The following is a 17847-nucleotide window of genomic DNA, read 5'->3' on the forward strand; positions in this document are numbered from 1 at the left end:
ACTTTAAATAAATAAACACAAACATAAATTCATCCTGCAATTAATTCCAGTGGCACAAACCTACCAAAAAGCTTTTCTAATACCTACGCCGATGCAGACAACCTACACCAAATCTATTAACGGACAACCATATTAACTAATCACCACCAAGCCTTTCAAGTGGGCGGGCTTTAAAGGTTTGCTTAGTAGCCAATCAGACGCCCTGCGTCTCTTTTTATTTTTTTCCCGTTACTGTGAAGTTTTTGCTGCCGATGCTCGTGCTGGAGGTTCTGCCTACTCGCCACTCTGGATAGCGGCCGTGAAAAAACGGACAGAACGAGAAAGACAAGGAGGCACGGACTTTGGGGAGAGTGAACGGTGCAGGGAAAACGAGGCAGCGACGTTAGTTTCGTGCCCATCGTTTAAAGTGCGCACAGGAGTGTTTACTGCAGCGCTCTGTGGGAGAGAGAGAGAGAGAAAGAGAGAGAGAGACAGAGAGGGAGAGAGAGAGACCGGAGGACCGGAGAGAGAGACGGGAACAGCAGTTCAGAATGGATCACCACCACCAACAACAACATCATCATCATCAATATGATGGAGGAGAGAACGACTATATGCCCCAGGAAGATGACTGGGATCGGGATATGCTGCTTGACCCCGCCTGGGAGAAACAGCAGCGAAAGGTAACGTTACGCGCTATAATCTCTCCATACCACCGGTTTAAGATGCAATGGGACTTTCTGCAAACCGGCAGAAAAAAATACCATGCCGAAATGCGGAGATTTAAAGGCCCCGTCCGGAATCCGAGTCATTGAGTTGTGGGCTGCTGGTGAAACAGGCTTTGCATGGCGACGCATGCATGAATTTGTTTATTTTGTGTCTCTCATATTTGTTTGTCTCAAACCAAGCGAGTATAGAGCATCAAAAACTTGTTCGGTACTCTGTATAGTCTTCATTATAAGAAACTTGAGGAACATCTGTTGCGGGATTGCGCATATTCCTATTCACCATTCTGTCTGTCCATTCATTTGAGCGATTTGACGGCCCACCCCCGGCCGGACCCTGATCACCGGACACCGTGCGCCCACCGATCCTCTTCACCGCGCGCAACAGATGTCCGCCGCCCGCGACAGACAGCAGCCTTTGCTCGTGGATGCGGCTCATATGATCTGCTGCGCGCGCAGAGAGCACGAGCTCACTTTATTTACGGGGTCTTAACGTGTGACCAATACAGAGATGAGAGTCATTCTGGTTCCGATTCCCATTAACGATTTCAGTTCTCTGTTTTTGAGGAAGTATCTTATAAAAAACATGCAATTCTTATAGCATTTACTTTCTTCGGCAGTCTGTTGACAAATGATGAGGTAATTTCAGATTACAACAGAACAGATATAACAAATAACTTAAATTTAGCAAAAGGTACTGTATGTTTACCCCGTTTTTAAATGTATTTTTCTATATAAAACAGATTGTATAATATGGCTTTTAACTACACGCTGCCATACTGACAACTAAGTTAGTCAGTAACTGCATTGATTAAGTCTCACAAGTAACGTACAGCATAATGCAGGTTTTGATTCACTTTCGCGTTGACCACGACGAAAGTAATAATTTGCGGTTCAAATTCGTCAGATTAATTTTGGAACCTTTCATACTGATTCACAAGTCTTTTTGATTCACTTACATGATTTGTTTATTGGAGTTGTTTGTTCGAGAATCGAACTTCGCCGTGTGTTTTAGATTCACTTAAGGAACCGGTTCATAAGAGTCGTTCGTTCGGGGTTTAACGTTATACGGATTACTTTGTAGAATCATTAGCGGCGATGAACAGTAGTTGCTTGCAGACACTGTCAGAGTATTTTAATACAGTGTTCAGTGCTCATCGGCAGAAGAATGCACCGTTAACAGAGCCGAAAGTCATGAAAATCGCTTAGTTCCGGTATGTTTAACGGTCCTGATTAAGAACCGGCTCTCGGTTGCCAATTCTAGGCCCAGCTCCGTTAACGGATTCCGGTAGACCATTAGTTGGGGGAGGGGAGTGTTTATAAAAAATCTCTCGGATGTGATTTTCTGCACAGAAGTCTAAAAACTATTTGAAATATGAGTAACATTTGTCGCTCCCACACTCCTTTCTTCCCGTTTGGAAAACGGGGAGGAAAAAAGAACGAGTGCTGGAATCTGCTGCGGTTTGGGCTGGGCTTGTCAGGGAGCGAGTCTGCCCAAAAATGGTAATAACAGACCCCGTACACGGCTGCTGGAAAACTTTCCCGGGTTACTTTTTTTTCCTTCCTCGAAAGCTTGTAGACTCCTGAATGATGTCATCAGCTACCGGCGGGAAAGACTCATGCTCAGGTATGCGGGCAGAGTCCTTCACTTCAGCTCCTGCAACCATAAACCCATGACAAAACCATGTGTCAACCGTTTACACCAGCCCTGACATGCTGTTTCTACTTAACTGAGTGTTAAGAGAGAAATTAAAAATAAGTTTTTCATCAGTAGCCTAATGCAGGATCATCATATTTAGATTTATTTTTATTTTTTTTGCTACATTAACCGTTATATATGTCACAGTGGTGTGTATGTGTGTGTTTGTGTGGTGGGTCAGACGGAATTGAGAGAGACACAACTAGAAAAAGCCCTGAAGAGTTTTTTCCGTCTCGTGATATAAGCACTACATTGTGTTAGAGCATCATTTCCATTTCCGACACTCATTAATAACACACACACACACACACACACACACACACACACACGCACACGTCTGCTCCATACTGCCCATTAAACACCCTCTGTGACTTTAATGATGTGTGTTTGTGTGTGTGTCAGATAAATTGGTTATTGTTCTGCTTTCTGACAGGGCTGAAAGGTCAGTAGAGAAGTGAAGTAAAGTCTGTTCTGCAAACACACTCACACACACACACACACACACACACACACACACACACACTGCAGGTATAGAGGGCAGCTCTCGTAGTCGTAAAAGACATACGGAATAAGTCAAATCTGGAGTGAATTTGCGTTGAGAAAGTGAATGCATGTGAGAAGACATCTGATTGGCTGCTGTTTATGTTTATGGGTTAAAGTATTTCAGCAAGTTCAGACTTAACCGATAGAATCAGAAACACATTTTCCTGTCTTATAACATCTGTGCAGGTCTGTAAGAGTTTTTCTGCAACTTGAGGGGAAGAAAGACCCTCGGGCCGGGCAGGTGTGAGGTGATTCAGTTTAAAACGGCAGCGAGACCTTATGAACTCTCTCCTTTTTGCTTGGCCTCATCTGTGAGTTCAGACTTTCATTGTTTTGTTCACGTGTCCCATTCTGTCGCTTTTTAAGCCAATCGGAGAAGTCTTCAGTTGCCACAGTTAATTTAGTATTGCCACAAGAGAGTTCTGTTAGGTTTCAGTGAATGTTTACATTTACACTACTGTTCAAGTTTGGGGTCAGTTGCTCACGGCCCATGCGAACGCTCCACTCATGCTTTAAAAAGCATTTTCAGTTTTGGTCTTCGGCCAAGTGTACTTCAGAATTTTCTGTTTCGGACCAGAAGTTTCATTTCGGTACATCCCTAATTTGTGGCCGTGTTCAACAGAAGTTTTACCACAGGCATTTGCCAAAACACTGTATTTTGGTAAAGGTTGAGACTCGCATTACCAGGTGTCAACTATTTTTTTTTTTTTTTGTATCGTCATTATTTTCATATGTTCAAATAAATTGCTTGTTAAGTATATAGGGGATCAAAATGTCAGAGACTTACAACCACCCAGAACACCCTAGCAACCACTTAGCAGCTCCCTAGCAACAAGCCACTACATCCTAGCATTATGTTAGTGAGTTTCCTTTAGAAAATGTACAGAATTTTGTACTGAAAAGGCTAAATTTGTCTTTCAGTGCCATGCAGTGTGTGGATTGAAGTAGTGGGTTATTTTTAAGTGTTCCCTTGCTGCAGTAGTTCAGTCTGCCTTGGGCAGGTTTTATATGGTTCTGTTTGCAAGTCTTGACTTCTCTGATAAGAAAGAAATAGATCTTCAGAAACAGGAAAAGGTTCAGCTCTAGTGAATCTGAATCAGTCACATATCATTGGGTTCTGAGATCTATATCTGACAATCTGCATTGTGTATTTTCTTGGTGTGTGTCTTTAGGGTGGTAAAGGGTTAATGTAGGAAAGCCTCCTCTGGATTTTTCAGTTTAAAGAATTAAAGTAGGTCTGCTTGTCGCAATCAATCCTCTGTTTTTCTCTGTGTCTCACTCGTTCTCTTTCTCTCCACCTCTATTAGAGGGGGTAAGTTGAGGATCCCAAGGGGATACAGAGGCTTTTTTTTTTTAGCTGGTTTGAGGTGAGTTCCCTGAAATCTGTTGCAGATCTAAGAAGAGATTTTATTTCTCTGTGGAGATACTGACATACTGACATACATGAATATCTACGTTTTACACGTTCATGCAGATTTTTACAGAAAATCTGCAGCATTCCATGAAACATGGTAAAATGCGAGTACTGCACTCTTATTGGTAGCTGAAAGCATAATAAAATTAGCCAGTATATCTAATAAACCAACACGTGAGCGGCAGGGTATGTGTAAAACTTTGTGAATGGCAGCTGCTTCAATTACGTGGAGTTCTGCGGGCACAGATGCCATGTAGGCCTGCATATAACACGTGATGTCCTTAGGCGACATTGCATGCCTGATTTTGTCCCTACCACTTAATGAAAGCTGGCATTTTCAATTCTTGAGCAGAAGCTTTCATTTAGCCAGTCTGTTGCTGTGACGATACTGCGTTAGAAATTATTTTTTAATGCTCTACATTTCAATGTGGTTGTTATCAGTGGTAGAACGCAATGGCGGCAATCACAGGCTATAACCATGTCTTGAAGATTGTGGGGGACCTAACCAATTTTGGGGGGATGGTGGGTAATGTGGCAATATCTGATTATTGGTGTGGACTTGTCCTTGTCAGTGTTTATGGTGGTTACCCAACATCTCTCCGATGCAGTCTCCAATTTATTGCTTTTCTACAGCCTACTATTTGTTCTACAATGCGAACAAATGTGTTCAGTTGCGTTTTATTAAGAAATTATAGGGCAGATTGAAAAAAAGTCCCAGAACAGAAAGTGTATAACTTGATTCAAAACAGTAAAATTATGTACATTTTTCATGCATAACCTAATTACATTACATTAGATAATCCATCACTACTTCATGACATCATAACCAGCATGTCTGCGAACACACACACACACACACACAGCTGTCCCCACCAAAATGACATGCACAATGACGTCCATGACACCGTTTCTGCCATTTCCTGTCCTGGAGTTTGATGTGAGGACGTGATGAGGTACTTAATCCCTCGCTGTGCTCTTTCAGCCAATGAAAGAACAGCTTAAATAGAGCTAGAATAGTGTAGAATGCTGCCACCTCATTTACTGGGACTGTGTGTGTGTGTGTGTGTGTGTGTGTGTGTGTGTGTCTGCTCGAGCCAGACCAAGATGCTGTGGGGATACAGTTTATTAATGTGTGTGTGTGTGTGTGTGTGTGTGTGTGTGTGTGTGTGTGTGTGTCTGCTCGAGCCAGACCAAGATGCTGTGGGGATACAGTTTATTAATGTGTGTGTGTGTGTGTGTGTGTGTGTGCGTATTCTTAAAAAGTTTCTTTTATTGACTGTGTTTGGTCCTCCAGCGGCTCTGCAGTTTGCAAAGTCAAATATGTCAATTCAGACTTTTTATCTTGGTGAAAGTCAAGCTCTTCATGCAAATGATCTCATGCCGCTCCTAACCTGATGATGCGCTCAAAATAAGGACTTTGTTCCTGGGGACTATCTGACAGTTACCAAGAACCAGGCCTTGTTGTTCCTCATATATGAGCTGTGTAGATAATGAAACATTGCTATGAGGAGATGTGCACATAAACTTTGGAACTTTAATTAACGTAAAAGCAGTGATCCGAGCGAGTCAGCGTTTAGCTCTAAGTGAAGCCTCTGGCTGTGTTGATAGGATTATTAATGAGCCATTAAACTGTGTGTCTGGAAACATGAAAATAAGAGACAGGCTCACCTTAGGAGGGTGTAGTGTGTGTGGGGGGGGGGGGGTGGCTAATGTGGAATGCGTGTGGAAGCGAGACAGTGGGCCGCGCGTCTCTGGGGCTGATCAGCACTTCCTGTCTGGAGGAGAAAGCCAGCAGACACCAACAAACAGCCCACTAATAGACAGATAGGGTGAGGGAGAAACAGATGGAAACTAAAGTAGATTTTTACATTTGCGCATGGGGTTGTGACGGCACCAACATTTCAGTAGTCGGTACCAACACCAGTAAAAGTTTGCGGTTTTTCTCTGTACCACTCACGGTACAAGAGCAAAAACTGTTGAATTAAAAAAATGTGTCCAATATTTCTTTCGTCTGTTGGTTATCACTGACTACGTTTACATGTGCTCCAATAATGCAATTATTTCTAATAATCAGAGTAAGGTCTTAATCGCAGTAAGATGTTTACATAACACGAGCAATACTCTTCACTCCAGTTTATGCAATTTTCATTATTCTGATTATTCGCTACAGTATGCATGTTACCGGTGTTGTGCCGAAATTCGACTACCTGCCAAATTATTACCCCCCCCCCCCCATTGAAGTCACTACCTGATTGCCTAATCCTAACCCCACCTCTAATCCTAACCCCTCCCACACAACTAATCCTAAACCTACCAACACTAGGGGGGTAATAATTTGGCGGGGGTCAGAATTCGGCACAACAGTTTACATGCCTGTTTATTACGATTAAAATTGGCATACGCCACATAGTTTAATGCAAAAATGGTTTCTACGATTATGAGCTTCATCGCATTAGTTTGAATGAAGTATTGCGTTTAAATGAGGTAAAGTTTAATCGCAATATTGCCAAAATCCCATTATAATCGCATCATTAGGGTGTGTGTATTAAACGCACTGACTGTCAATCATCGCAGTTTCCAATTCAATCGCGCATTTAAATACGGTTGCCACAGAAACTTTGCGGTGTAGAGCTAGAGCAGGGGTCTTCAGCGTTTTTCAGGGCAAGGACCCCTTAGGCAATAGAGACATGTAGCAGCAGGGACCCCCGGTTCAAAATGTGTCAAACAGTGCTACATATTAAGCATATAGCCTTCGATATTAATTGAAACTAACCATATTATGATTAAAAATAAGATATTATGTTAAGACAGTAGATCAGAACTATGCACATTATTGTTGTTGCACATGCGTCACTGTCTATATTACTTTTCATTGTTAAAATTGAGATTTATGGATCATAAACATGTTGTGATAAGATTCACAATTCATTAGTTGTTTGCAGTTGTAAATATTTTAATGGATTTGCAGTCATACATTTTTAGTTTATTATTTAACAATTAAACATTTACTTGAACTTTAGTAAAATGCTTTTTTTTTAAAAATTTTTTAGGGCCGACCGGTACCAGTAGTACCGGCACAGCTGACAACCCTATTTATGCAGGTGTGACACCGTGTGAGATGAGTTAAGACTAGGCTAATATTCAGGGATAAGGGTTTATTCAAATTAATGCCCTATCAAACACCACTAATGATAAAGATAAACAGAGAAACACACAGACATTTCATCTGTTGAATGGGGATGATGTCATTGTCTGTGTGTGTGCGGTCAGCATTTTGTTTAAACAGGTAACAGCTGTTACACCTGTCACACGTGCACACCTGAGGCAGAGCTGATGCGAGTGTGAGAAGCTTCATTCCTGTTGTTTTTCTCTGCTTCTCACACTGAGAATGAAATGAATGAATGTCAATGCAATGGGTTAGGGATGTACTGATATTAAAGTTCCAGCTGATACTGAAAAGCTGGTCATATTTATAGGTTATCTGACATAACATGGAAATAATTATTCTACAATTTTATATTAGACTATCATTTAAATATTAAGTTTAAATAATTAAACAACAATATTATTAAATAATAATAAACAAAATTTCTATTCTATTTTGTTTGAATAAATAAAAAATAAAAAACTTTTTTTTTTTTTTTTTTGCTACAAGTTAATTTAGACATAGCAATATAATGCACGTTATGAAAAGTGGATGTTCATGTTAAGATCTGTTAAAGATTACATTTAACAGTCAGTGTTAATAAATGATTAGTGTTTTTAAAAATAAACTTTTTAAGTGGGTGCAAAGGTAATGTAGATGTAATTTTTCCAGTTTTGGGTAAACTATCTCTGTAATGTGATGAACTACAACTGTGGTTTCTCTTCTAGGACACCTCATTTTAATTTGGGGTTTTTTAAGAAATTAAAAAGATGTCTTGGAAAAGTACAGTTAGCTCTGAGAAAAGATCTTGTATCATTTGTATGCAGATGCCTCTTGGTTTCTGCTCTGATATGGAGAGATTTTTGTGTGCCCACAGGAGCCACCATATGCCATGCATGTGAGAAATTTTGAAGGTGGATCTATAAAAAACAGAGTTTACTCTCTATAGCAGTAAATAAACAGGTGATTTGCTTGGCTTATGGGGGAGTTTGTTTGTGTGTATGTGTGTGTCTCAGGGCGACTAATTGTTTGTTGGTTTTCTGGCATTTGTAGTTGCTATGGCAACCCCATGACGATGAACCAAGCTGTGCTGTATTTCACACCAGAGCGAGGAAGAGAGAGAGCAGGAAAAGAAAGAAATAGAAGGAGTGAATAGAGGAGTAAATATGGGGTTAAAAAAGAGCTATAATGAAGAAATATTTGTGGTCTAGGTGTGAGGAAATCTAGCAGTATTCCTGCTGAGTGAGCAGAGACCTGCTGCCTGTCTGACTGTATTTACATGCAAACATTTGCATGGCCATGCATATCTTTATACATGTGCGTGTTTGAATGTGTCTTTTTGTTTTGTTCAGCAAGGATGCATTAAACTGATTAAAAGTGACAGTAAAGGCAATTATAATGTTGCAAAAGATTTTCAAATAAATGCTGTTCTTTGAACCTTCTATTCATCAAATAATCCTGAAAACTGGTGATGTTTACAAGTAATAATAATAATAGTAATAATAATAAATGTCTCTTAGGTTGAGCAGCAAATCAGCATATTAGAATGTTTTCTGACGGATCATGTCACACTGAAGATAAGTAATGATGCTGAAAATTTAGCCTTGACATTACAGGAATAAATTAATTTTTTAAAATGTATTAAAAATCGTCTTACTCAGATTCTAGTCAGAATATGAGTCTGATACTGCTCCATTGGGCTGTGATTATGGGGAGTTTTAACTGAACCAGGAAGGAAAATGCCTCTGCACTCAATTGGATTGACCTACAACCAATCAGAGCAACGGAGTAAGTGACGTATGTTCTTCATTCATCTTTCGACAAATGGCTTGATCGCGGTTCTCTGTTCCTCTTTTCAAATTAATGCGCTGTCGATATCTTCTATAACTGGACTTCAAGTCCAGACCGAACTTCCCGACCTAAAAATGTTGTGGCTGGCATCCAGGCTAGGTAAATCCAGTTTGGTTTTTCTAAATGGTTCATGACTGTTTCAGGAAGCACGGAAGGGAGGGGGAGGGGACAGGATGAGGAGGAGGGAGGGTCGAGCTAGCTTCCATTTTGTTTGACAATACTTTGAACGTCAACAACAATTGACTTCACCCAACATCGCTTAGAGCACCTTTAAGTGGGTTTATGCTCAAAACAAGAACAAATATGTCAATGAGTTATGATAACTTACCTTTAAATAATTTTTTTCTGAGCCCATTGGCAGACATTTATTTTAATCATAAACTCAATTAATTTTGATCAATTTCACTGAAAACAAGACTTCATATCTTGAGATGGGTTTAAAAACAGAAAACACAAAGCGCTGTAGCACATCATTATCTTTGTGTCTGTGCAACGTCTGTGTCGGCGGTGCGCGCCGAGTTATCAGACTAAGGAGCCAACTTTCACCAGAGCATGTGGATATTTTAGTTTTTCTCAACATGTGAAACAATATAAACATGATAACCATACGCCAACTCGAGTGTGTTTGTACATTCTGTAGATATTTGGTGCGGCCTTCCTTATTAGCGTTTTTTTTTTTCATTCGCTTGTGTTTAAAAGCTTTTGTTCTGTATATTTTTGTTTACACACACGGTATCAAGGTCCCGCCCACTCTCCCACTCCAAGGACAGCTTGGAGGACAGATGTCAATAATGACGTTACACCCCGTTTTTGTAGCATCAAATAACTAACTAAAACCAAACGTATTGGGAAAACAAACATTTGCGTGATGAACTACCTAAAATGACAGAAACCATCTTTGGAAAAAAAATGTTTGAAGTGTAATTGGATTTTTTGTTTGATTCACGTCCCATTCGATTACATGGAGAGGGCGGGGTTAAAGACCTATACTGCAGTCAGCCACCAGGGGGCGATCGAAATTCTTTGGCTGCACTTTTTCAGGACGTGTGCCATGCGACACACTTTGCTCTTGAACAGAAGAGCACGTCTTATGTAAACACCCCCATAAGAAAACCAGTCAGTCTAATTACACTGGACTTCCTTAAAAAACGATTAGTCGACTAGTTGCGTACACAGCCCGCCGGCTAGTTGGTTTTGAAAACGTGTCGTTTGGCTACAGTGCACTTTCACTTTTGTCGCATCATTTACAGAAACCTATGGTAGCTCATCCCATCTTCATTGTTTTTATAAGTTGTATTATTAATAAGTTTGTTAGTTATTCATAGTTTTTTGTCTTCCACATTTTGATTTGCATTACAGTTGCTGGAATATTGTAGCGGCAGTCGTGGCTCTTGTGTGTGTGTGCTCACCCTTGAGGATCGGCTGCATCCCATCATGTAGCAGTCCTGTCTAGCAGTCCAGATCTAGCATTTTCTCCTCACCTCTTAAAGTTGGAACAATCTCCTGCTTTTACGTGCATAAACTGAAGGGTCTCTGATTCCGTTAAGTGGCATATCAGTCGTATTAGTGTGTGAGTGTGTTTAGCTTCTGTTCTGCTCCGCAGCTGTTTCTCATCAGCTCGCTAACATACCGAAGAATCCTGAAGCCACAGATACTCAGCGCTGCCATGACAACCCCTGTAGAGCGCTCACCCTCCTTTACTCTCTCTCTCTTGCTGTCACAATCGAGCATGGTTGTAAATGATTACAGAATTACCAAAGTATTCAAGTGCATGTATAAAACAGGTGTATGAAATAAATAAAACTGGATTCATGACTTTCTTGTGCTTTTTCAGGCTTTGTGTAGCACCTGCACCTCTGCAAATTCTTCTGTAGGGGGCCAGGGGCCCAACATTAGAAAAAGTTTATTTTCAACAATGTCACTTATCCTATTTGTCTGATCTTAACAATCTTGTGAACCTCTTGAACCTTTTTCTTATTTCTTATATATTACAGTGATAGTTTTAAAGGGACAGCAGCAAAACATGGTATATTTAGATGGTGAGAGTGGAAAAAATTATGAAAAACTTACATTTTAAATTTAAACATTGACAATTAAAAACAATATTATTGTTTTATTGTGGACATCATCATTTTTTATATGAGAATTAGAAAATTATTTGACCCATAAAACAACAAATAACTAAAATAAAATGACTAACAGTTTTCAATATCATTTACCTTTTGATGTTTAATAGATTTTGTAAAGTGTGAATAATATTTTAAGTGACTATTTTGTATTTTCATATTTAATGCTGTTTTTTTCTTTGGTTTCCAGTATTTCTGCCTAGTCTTATTTGCACATTAAAGGCATTTGTTGCATTTAATTTTGCATTGTGTTTTGGTTTTATTTCTCTTCTCAACTTATAAACCACTCTTTTTCAGACGTTTACTGCTTGGTGCAATTCTCATTTACGGAAGGCGGGGACACAGATCGACAACATTGAGGAGGATTTTAGAGATGGACTCAAACTCATGCTGCTCCTAGAGGTCATCTCAGGTCAGTGACCTCTCAATGCAGTTCCACCTTGAACCTTCCCCCCCACATTTTAAAGCTGTATCTTCTTTGATATTATCAAAGGCATTGTTTACACCTGGTATTAAAGGTCCCATGACATGCTACTTTTTGTAGGCTTTAATATAGGCCTTAGTGGTCCCTAGTACTGTATCTGAAATCTCTTTTCAAAAATTCAGCCTCGGTGCAGAATTATAGCCACTACAAGCCAGTCCCAGAATGAGCTTCCTTCAGACAGGCCGTTTCGGTGTCTGTAGCTTTAAATGCTAATGAGGAGGAGAAAGGCGGCGCAAGGTGGAGGGTGGGTGTGGCCTTGACCATCTTGCGCAACGGTACCGGTCCGTGCACGTTTACGTTGGATATAGCAATGGCACGAAGACACGCAGTCGTTCAAGCATTTCAGTTTGACCCAGAATCTGATCCGGATGGAGAAGCAACAACTCAGCGGTTCCAGCAGGACGTTTCCGAATGGTTAGTTTAAAATATTATGTCTGGATACGGTACTTTATTCGGATGGTTTACAGTTATTATCATGTCGCTAACGCTAACCTACTGTTGCCTTTTCATGAGAGATCTGCAACATCTGTAATTTATCTTATTACAATTACATCATCAAGCTCTGCGATCTTGAAATGCGGATATCGCGCACGCCATATAACCAACAGGAAAACGGTTATCCAAATAACAAAGAAGTGTACAACACTCGCGTTACAGTGTGTGTATTCACACACATAAACTGCATAGCTGCATAGCTAATGTGACAGCCACATTCTACGTGTAACAGTCTAGGCAACCATAACAGTAAAGCAACACACTTATATATCATTAGTTGACTTACTTGTCCGAGGTGTGTAGCTGAGCCAAAGAGAGTGATCCAGACTTTAGTTTCAGATGTTCAGCAAGCCTAGCTCTGTATTAACCCTTCGGTGTTCATTTGTACATCCAATTATTGAGCAATTGTTATGCTTCGCTCGCTCAAAAGCCATGATATCTCTCGTGGACTAACTAAAATCGCGCGCGCGCGTTCCTACTTCCTAGCTCATTTTCTCATGGGCGGAAAATATTCTCTGGGCGGGCAAAGCAGAGACAGGGGAGGTAACATTCCTCCTTGTAACGTCACAAGGAGGAGATTCAAGATCAGCGCGATTGAGCTTCCATTTTCTCAAAGGCAGAGAAAGATAGCAAAAGCTCGATTTACACCGATTGAAATTTCTAGAAACTTGGGGACCATATACAGGCTAGGGGAACTCATATTAATGTTAAAAAACCTCAGAAAGTGAAAATTTCATGTCATGGGACCTTTAATTAAGATGTGTTTTAGTCGATCGGATCACAAGTAGACGAGGCAGACACATTTACACCTCTTTTGTCCACTTTCAAAACACTTCTGTCCTGATTTCTTTGAGGGGAGGGTCTATGGGTTAGGAAATGTATGGGTTTTTTTCAGATCTTTCGGAATGAACGAAATAAGCTTGCGCAATTTACATATGAACGCGACCGGAGATGACGGAAAAATATATGGAGAGCATCAGGAATGGTGAGAAAACATTGTCCTTGGTGCGTTTTTTTTTTTTTTTGTCTTCAAACCAAACTTGGATCTTCAGCCAAAAAAGCTAATAATAAGTTAATAAGACAAAGCCCATAATGTTTACGCGTGAGGTCAGTAGGCGGAGAGTAGACGGTCTTGTGTGGCTGTTCAAACATACTCAACCACATGAGCATCGACACTACGAAAGCAATCGAGTCAAATGTGTTTCCGACAACCTCTAAAAATGGTCGGAAGTGGATGAGTTCAAAACGTTTTAGACCCCGTTTACACCTGTATTTAGTGTCATCCACTTGTGATCCCATCGACCGAAACACATCTTAATACCAGATGTAAACAGGGCCAAAGGGCCCCTAGATCCAGGCTGAAGAAAAGTAGTGACTGGGCTTTTGCCATAGCCGGCCCTAAAACAGCCTACCGCTTTCTATCAGAATAATCTTGATAGAATCATTTTTTAAAGCAAAACTAAAAACCTATGTCTTTGAGAAGGCTTATAATCTTTGAGTCAGATGGGGCTAGTTTGAGCTTCAATTATGTGTTTATGTTTTACTGTCATACTGTTGTGCGCATTCTAGCTTTTTAATTGACAATGTTCAAGCACAATGATCAACTACTGTTGTTTTATTGTGCTTTATAAATAAATTAAGATTGAGATTAAGATTATGAAAATTAGTTACAGGAGTGTTCCCTGTATAATTTCTAGCATTAGCTGAGAGAGAGAATTTCTCTCTATTCATATGAATTTGCATACAAAAATAATAAAATGTATTAAAAGGCTTTTTTTTTCTTAAAATAGAATTTGCATACTACAAGCTTGTTGATTACTGTCTGGAATAAGTGTGAAATAAAAGTAATTGTGTACCTGTTTTGGTCATCTGAGGGCAGTGTGATGTTGTGCGTGAGGTAATATTATGATTCAGGATATAAACCGTCTTTCTCTGTAGGGGAACGTTTGGCCAAACCAGAAAGAGGAAAAATGAGAGTCCATAAGATCTCCAATGTGAATAAAGCTCTGGACTTCATCGCCAGCAAAGGAGTCAAACTGGTTTCTATTGGAGCAGAGGGTAGGTCCCCTCCCCTCCAGCAGTGACCTATATTCTGCAGGCTTCCAGGGTCATGGGTTTAGCATGTGGGATCAATGGCTATCAGACGATCTGCCTGTATGTGATATGTGCTTATATCTCATGTCACATGAAGTCCCTCCCCCTTCCCTTCCAATACAGTTAAATAGGTTAGACATGCAGTACATACCTGACATATATTAGATCTATCTGAAAATGTGTGTGTATTTTTCCTGTTACATGCTCTCTCTCTCTCTCTCTCTATTTTTAATCCAGAGCGGCATTCCAGACAGATTAGCCATTTACCAAAGCCTTTGTCTTGGTTACATACTGTTACCAGTTTGTGTGTGTTTGTCTGGCAAAGCTGGGATTCACATACACACAAGCACATACTGGGAAGTGTGTAGAGTGTATTATGAGATTAGCCTAAGAAGATGGAGGGGAAACACATGCATGTTTACCTAGATATTTAAATGGGACTTCCCATATACAACTGTGTGTAAAAACAATAATAAAAACAAATAATTAAAATAAAACTTTTTGTATATTTAAAAGTGAATACAGACTTAATGTTATTTAGCCTTTATAAACCATTTTTCCTTTTGAGAATGTCTCCAAAATGCAGCTTTTGGGGACATTTTCAGCAGTTTTGTATTTAAAAGTATAACATAGTTTAACTCAATTTAATCATATCAAAGTACACAATCTGGCAAAGCTGTTCTCCTGCACTTTAGACTCTAAAACCCTTCTAGGCACTCACTAATATCCACAGCCTTCTCACTTTACAGTCTTAATTATTAAAGGTTGTATAATATTTAAGATATAATATAATTATTTGGTGGAGTTGTGATGGTAGAGGGATGCCAGAGGAATTTTCACAGGAGTGAAAGCAGGCAGCCATTTATGGGTGATTTTTACTAAATCTGTCAAGAATATGTCTTGGTCACCCAGAAAATCAAAAGAAAAAAAATTAACAATAATTATTTAAAGTAGATGAAGACATTTTTTGGACCTAAGGAATTTACTGTATCATTACCGTAATTAAAAAAAAGAAGAAAAAAATATATATAATTATGGTTATTATTTATATATATATATATATATATATATATATATATATATATATATATATATATATATATATATATATATATATATATATATATATATATATATATATATATACAGTATATATATAAAATATCCAGTATATATAAATAATGCAGAATTATCTGAATTATATAACCTGTTTATGATTTTGAAATGGCTTTAGTTTATGAAGTGATCTTAATGTTGAGCTGCTACAGTAAATGTGATGCTGGTGTGTGTGTTTGTTCTGCTCAGAGATTGTTGATGGAAATGCTAAGATGACTCTAGGGATGATCTGGACCATTATCCTCCGCTTCGCCATCCAGGACATCTCAGTGGAGGGTATATATAAATATATCACACACACACACACAGACACACACACACACACACACACACATGCACTTAAGTTTATAAGTGGTGCTTTAGATCTTGAAGAAAAAGACAGTAGGTAGTTAATTTGTGTGTATTGAATATCATGAGAGTTAACAGAATGACTAATGTATTAATTAGCATAATTAAATACGGTTCTGCTCTTTTGGATTTCTTGAATATTCACTGTTAAATACACACGCAATGTCAGGAATGTGTGAGTCATTTAAATGACAACATTGTCTTTCCATTACTGAGATTACATTTGATGTGTGTGTGTGTGTGCGCAGAGACCTCAGCTAAAGAAGGCTTGCTGCTGTGGTGCCAAAGGAAAACAGCTCCCTACAAAAATGTCAACATTCAGAATTTCCACATCAGGTGAGCAGAGAGGAAATAAGCATTAGTGAGAAACAGAATGAATGATGGGAAAAGACAAGATACTGCAACTGAACGCTGCGCCACAGCATCATATATTACCTTTCTCTGTCTGTGTCTCTGTCAGTTGGAAGGATGGATTGGGCTTCTGTGCACTCATTCACAGACATCGTCCAGAGCTCATTGATTACGGTAAACTGCGCAAGGTGAGGCATTACGAGAACCTCCGACCATATTTAGAGACCAGCAGTATAAAAGACAATGACCCATGTTTTGATGTTTGCTTTCACTCAGGATGACCCAATGACTAATCTGAACACCGCCTTTGATGTCGCTGAGAAGTACCTGGACATCCCTAAGATGCTGGATGCAGAAGGTAAGACATTTAGAGGACAGTTTCTTTCTGTTCCATTTCACTGTGAAACTAGGTTAGACCTCTGTCTAAATATAGAGCTGTAGGAGGCACACAGGTATGTGTGTAGGTTGAATGACACCCCATTACTGCAGGTGTGATTGTGGATGTTTTCCTAACATTTAGCCTGTTCAGAGGGATTTTTAGGATAATGGGCTGTGATGTTTCGTGATGAGATTGTTGCAGTGCTTGATATTCATCAAACATTCTGGTTAAGGTTTGTTTTAATCTCTCAACCCGAACCACTTAACATGCAGTCTGCAATTAAACTTTGTTTTGCTGATCATTTCAGGCTTAGGTGTGCTATCTGTTTCTAGCTATTTTTGAGCGTTATACTTTTTCAACACATTTTTTTATAAAATTCATAGAATGTTTAGCATGCAAGACGCCGGTGATGTCATAATATGTGCATACTGAGTTGAGATGGGTCTTTCTTGCATCTATATGCATACTAGGGGTGCAACGGTACAGATAGCCCACGGTACGGTCCGTACCTCGGTTTTTGGGCCACGGTCTCGGTTCGGTTTCGGTACATGTTTTGTGCAGAAAGAGACTGCTATTTCATCCCAAAAATATGTTTTATTTTTCTTATGAGCATAAACAGAATGTCACAGTAGGAAGAACATCAATGTATGGAATAAATTAACACTCTAGTCTGTACTGAACAACACTAAGTAATACAACCTCTTCAACTATCACTTATATGAAATACAAAATGTAAACAAACACACTTCAAAATATTCAAGTGGATCCCAATTCCAAACCTTGATAACTGGTATATGAAGTGATCAATGTGAAAGAAAAAGTGTACTTTTACCTTTTACAAACATAAATTAGCTTGTGCTTTGAATAAAAAAAAGCAGAGCAAAATAATATAATAAAAAAATACTGCATTCAGGATACAAAGTGCAATGTTATTTACTCATCCACTATTGAGAGATTCTTGTGCAAAAAGATGAGTCTATCAACACTTTCTGGTGCAAGGCGAGACCGGTTGGCACTAACGATGTCCCCAGCAGTGGAGAAAATTCTCAACTTTTCAGAATGCCGCAAGCGCACCGTAGGTCACGTGACAAGAACCAA

At 39.4% G+C, this 17847-nt stretch overlaps 1 protein-coding gene across 6 annotated transcripts in view; it reads left to right on the plus strand.

Annotated features, from left to right (window-relative positions):
- The first annotated feature begins 238 nt into the window (after positions 1-238).
- The window catches only part of actn1 (actinin, alpha 1), a 35028-nt gene continuing 17419 nt past the window's right edge, over positions 239-17847 (plus strand). For 4 of the 6 annotated variants that reach the window (XM_079856241.1, XM_079856245.1, XM_079856242.1 and 1 more), the window contains exons 1-7: positions 245-662; positions 11780-11894; positions 14400-14519; positions 15861-15947; positions 16268-16355; positions 16480-16558; positions 16647-16728. In XM_079856241.1, coding sequence (XP_079712367.1) covers positions 531-662; positions 11780-11894; positions 14400-14519; positions 15861-15947; positions 16268-16355; positions 16480-16558; positions 16647-16728 — 703 coding nt within the window. In that variant the 5' untranslated portion in view covers positions 245-530. Of the gene's footprint in view, positions 663-11779; positions 11895-14399; positions 14520-15860; positions 15948-16267; positions 16356-16479; positions 16559-16646; positions 16729-17847 lie in introns of all 6 variants that reach the window. The other 2 variants (XM_079856244.1, XM_079856243.1) reach the window with 2 other exon arrangements.

This window comes from Squalius cephalus (assembly GCF_949319135.1).
Source record: "Squalius cephalus genome assembly, chromosome: 21".
NCBI classification, from domain to species: Eukaryota; Metazoa; Chordata; class Actinopteri; order Cypriniformes; family Leuciscidae; genus Squalius; species Squalius cephalus.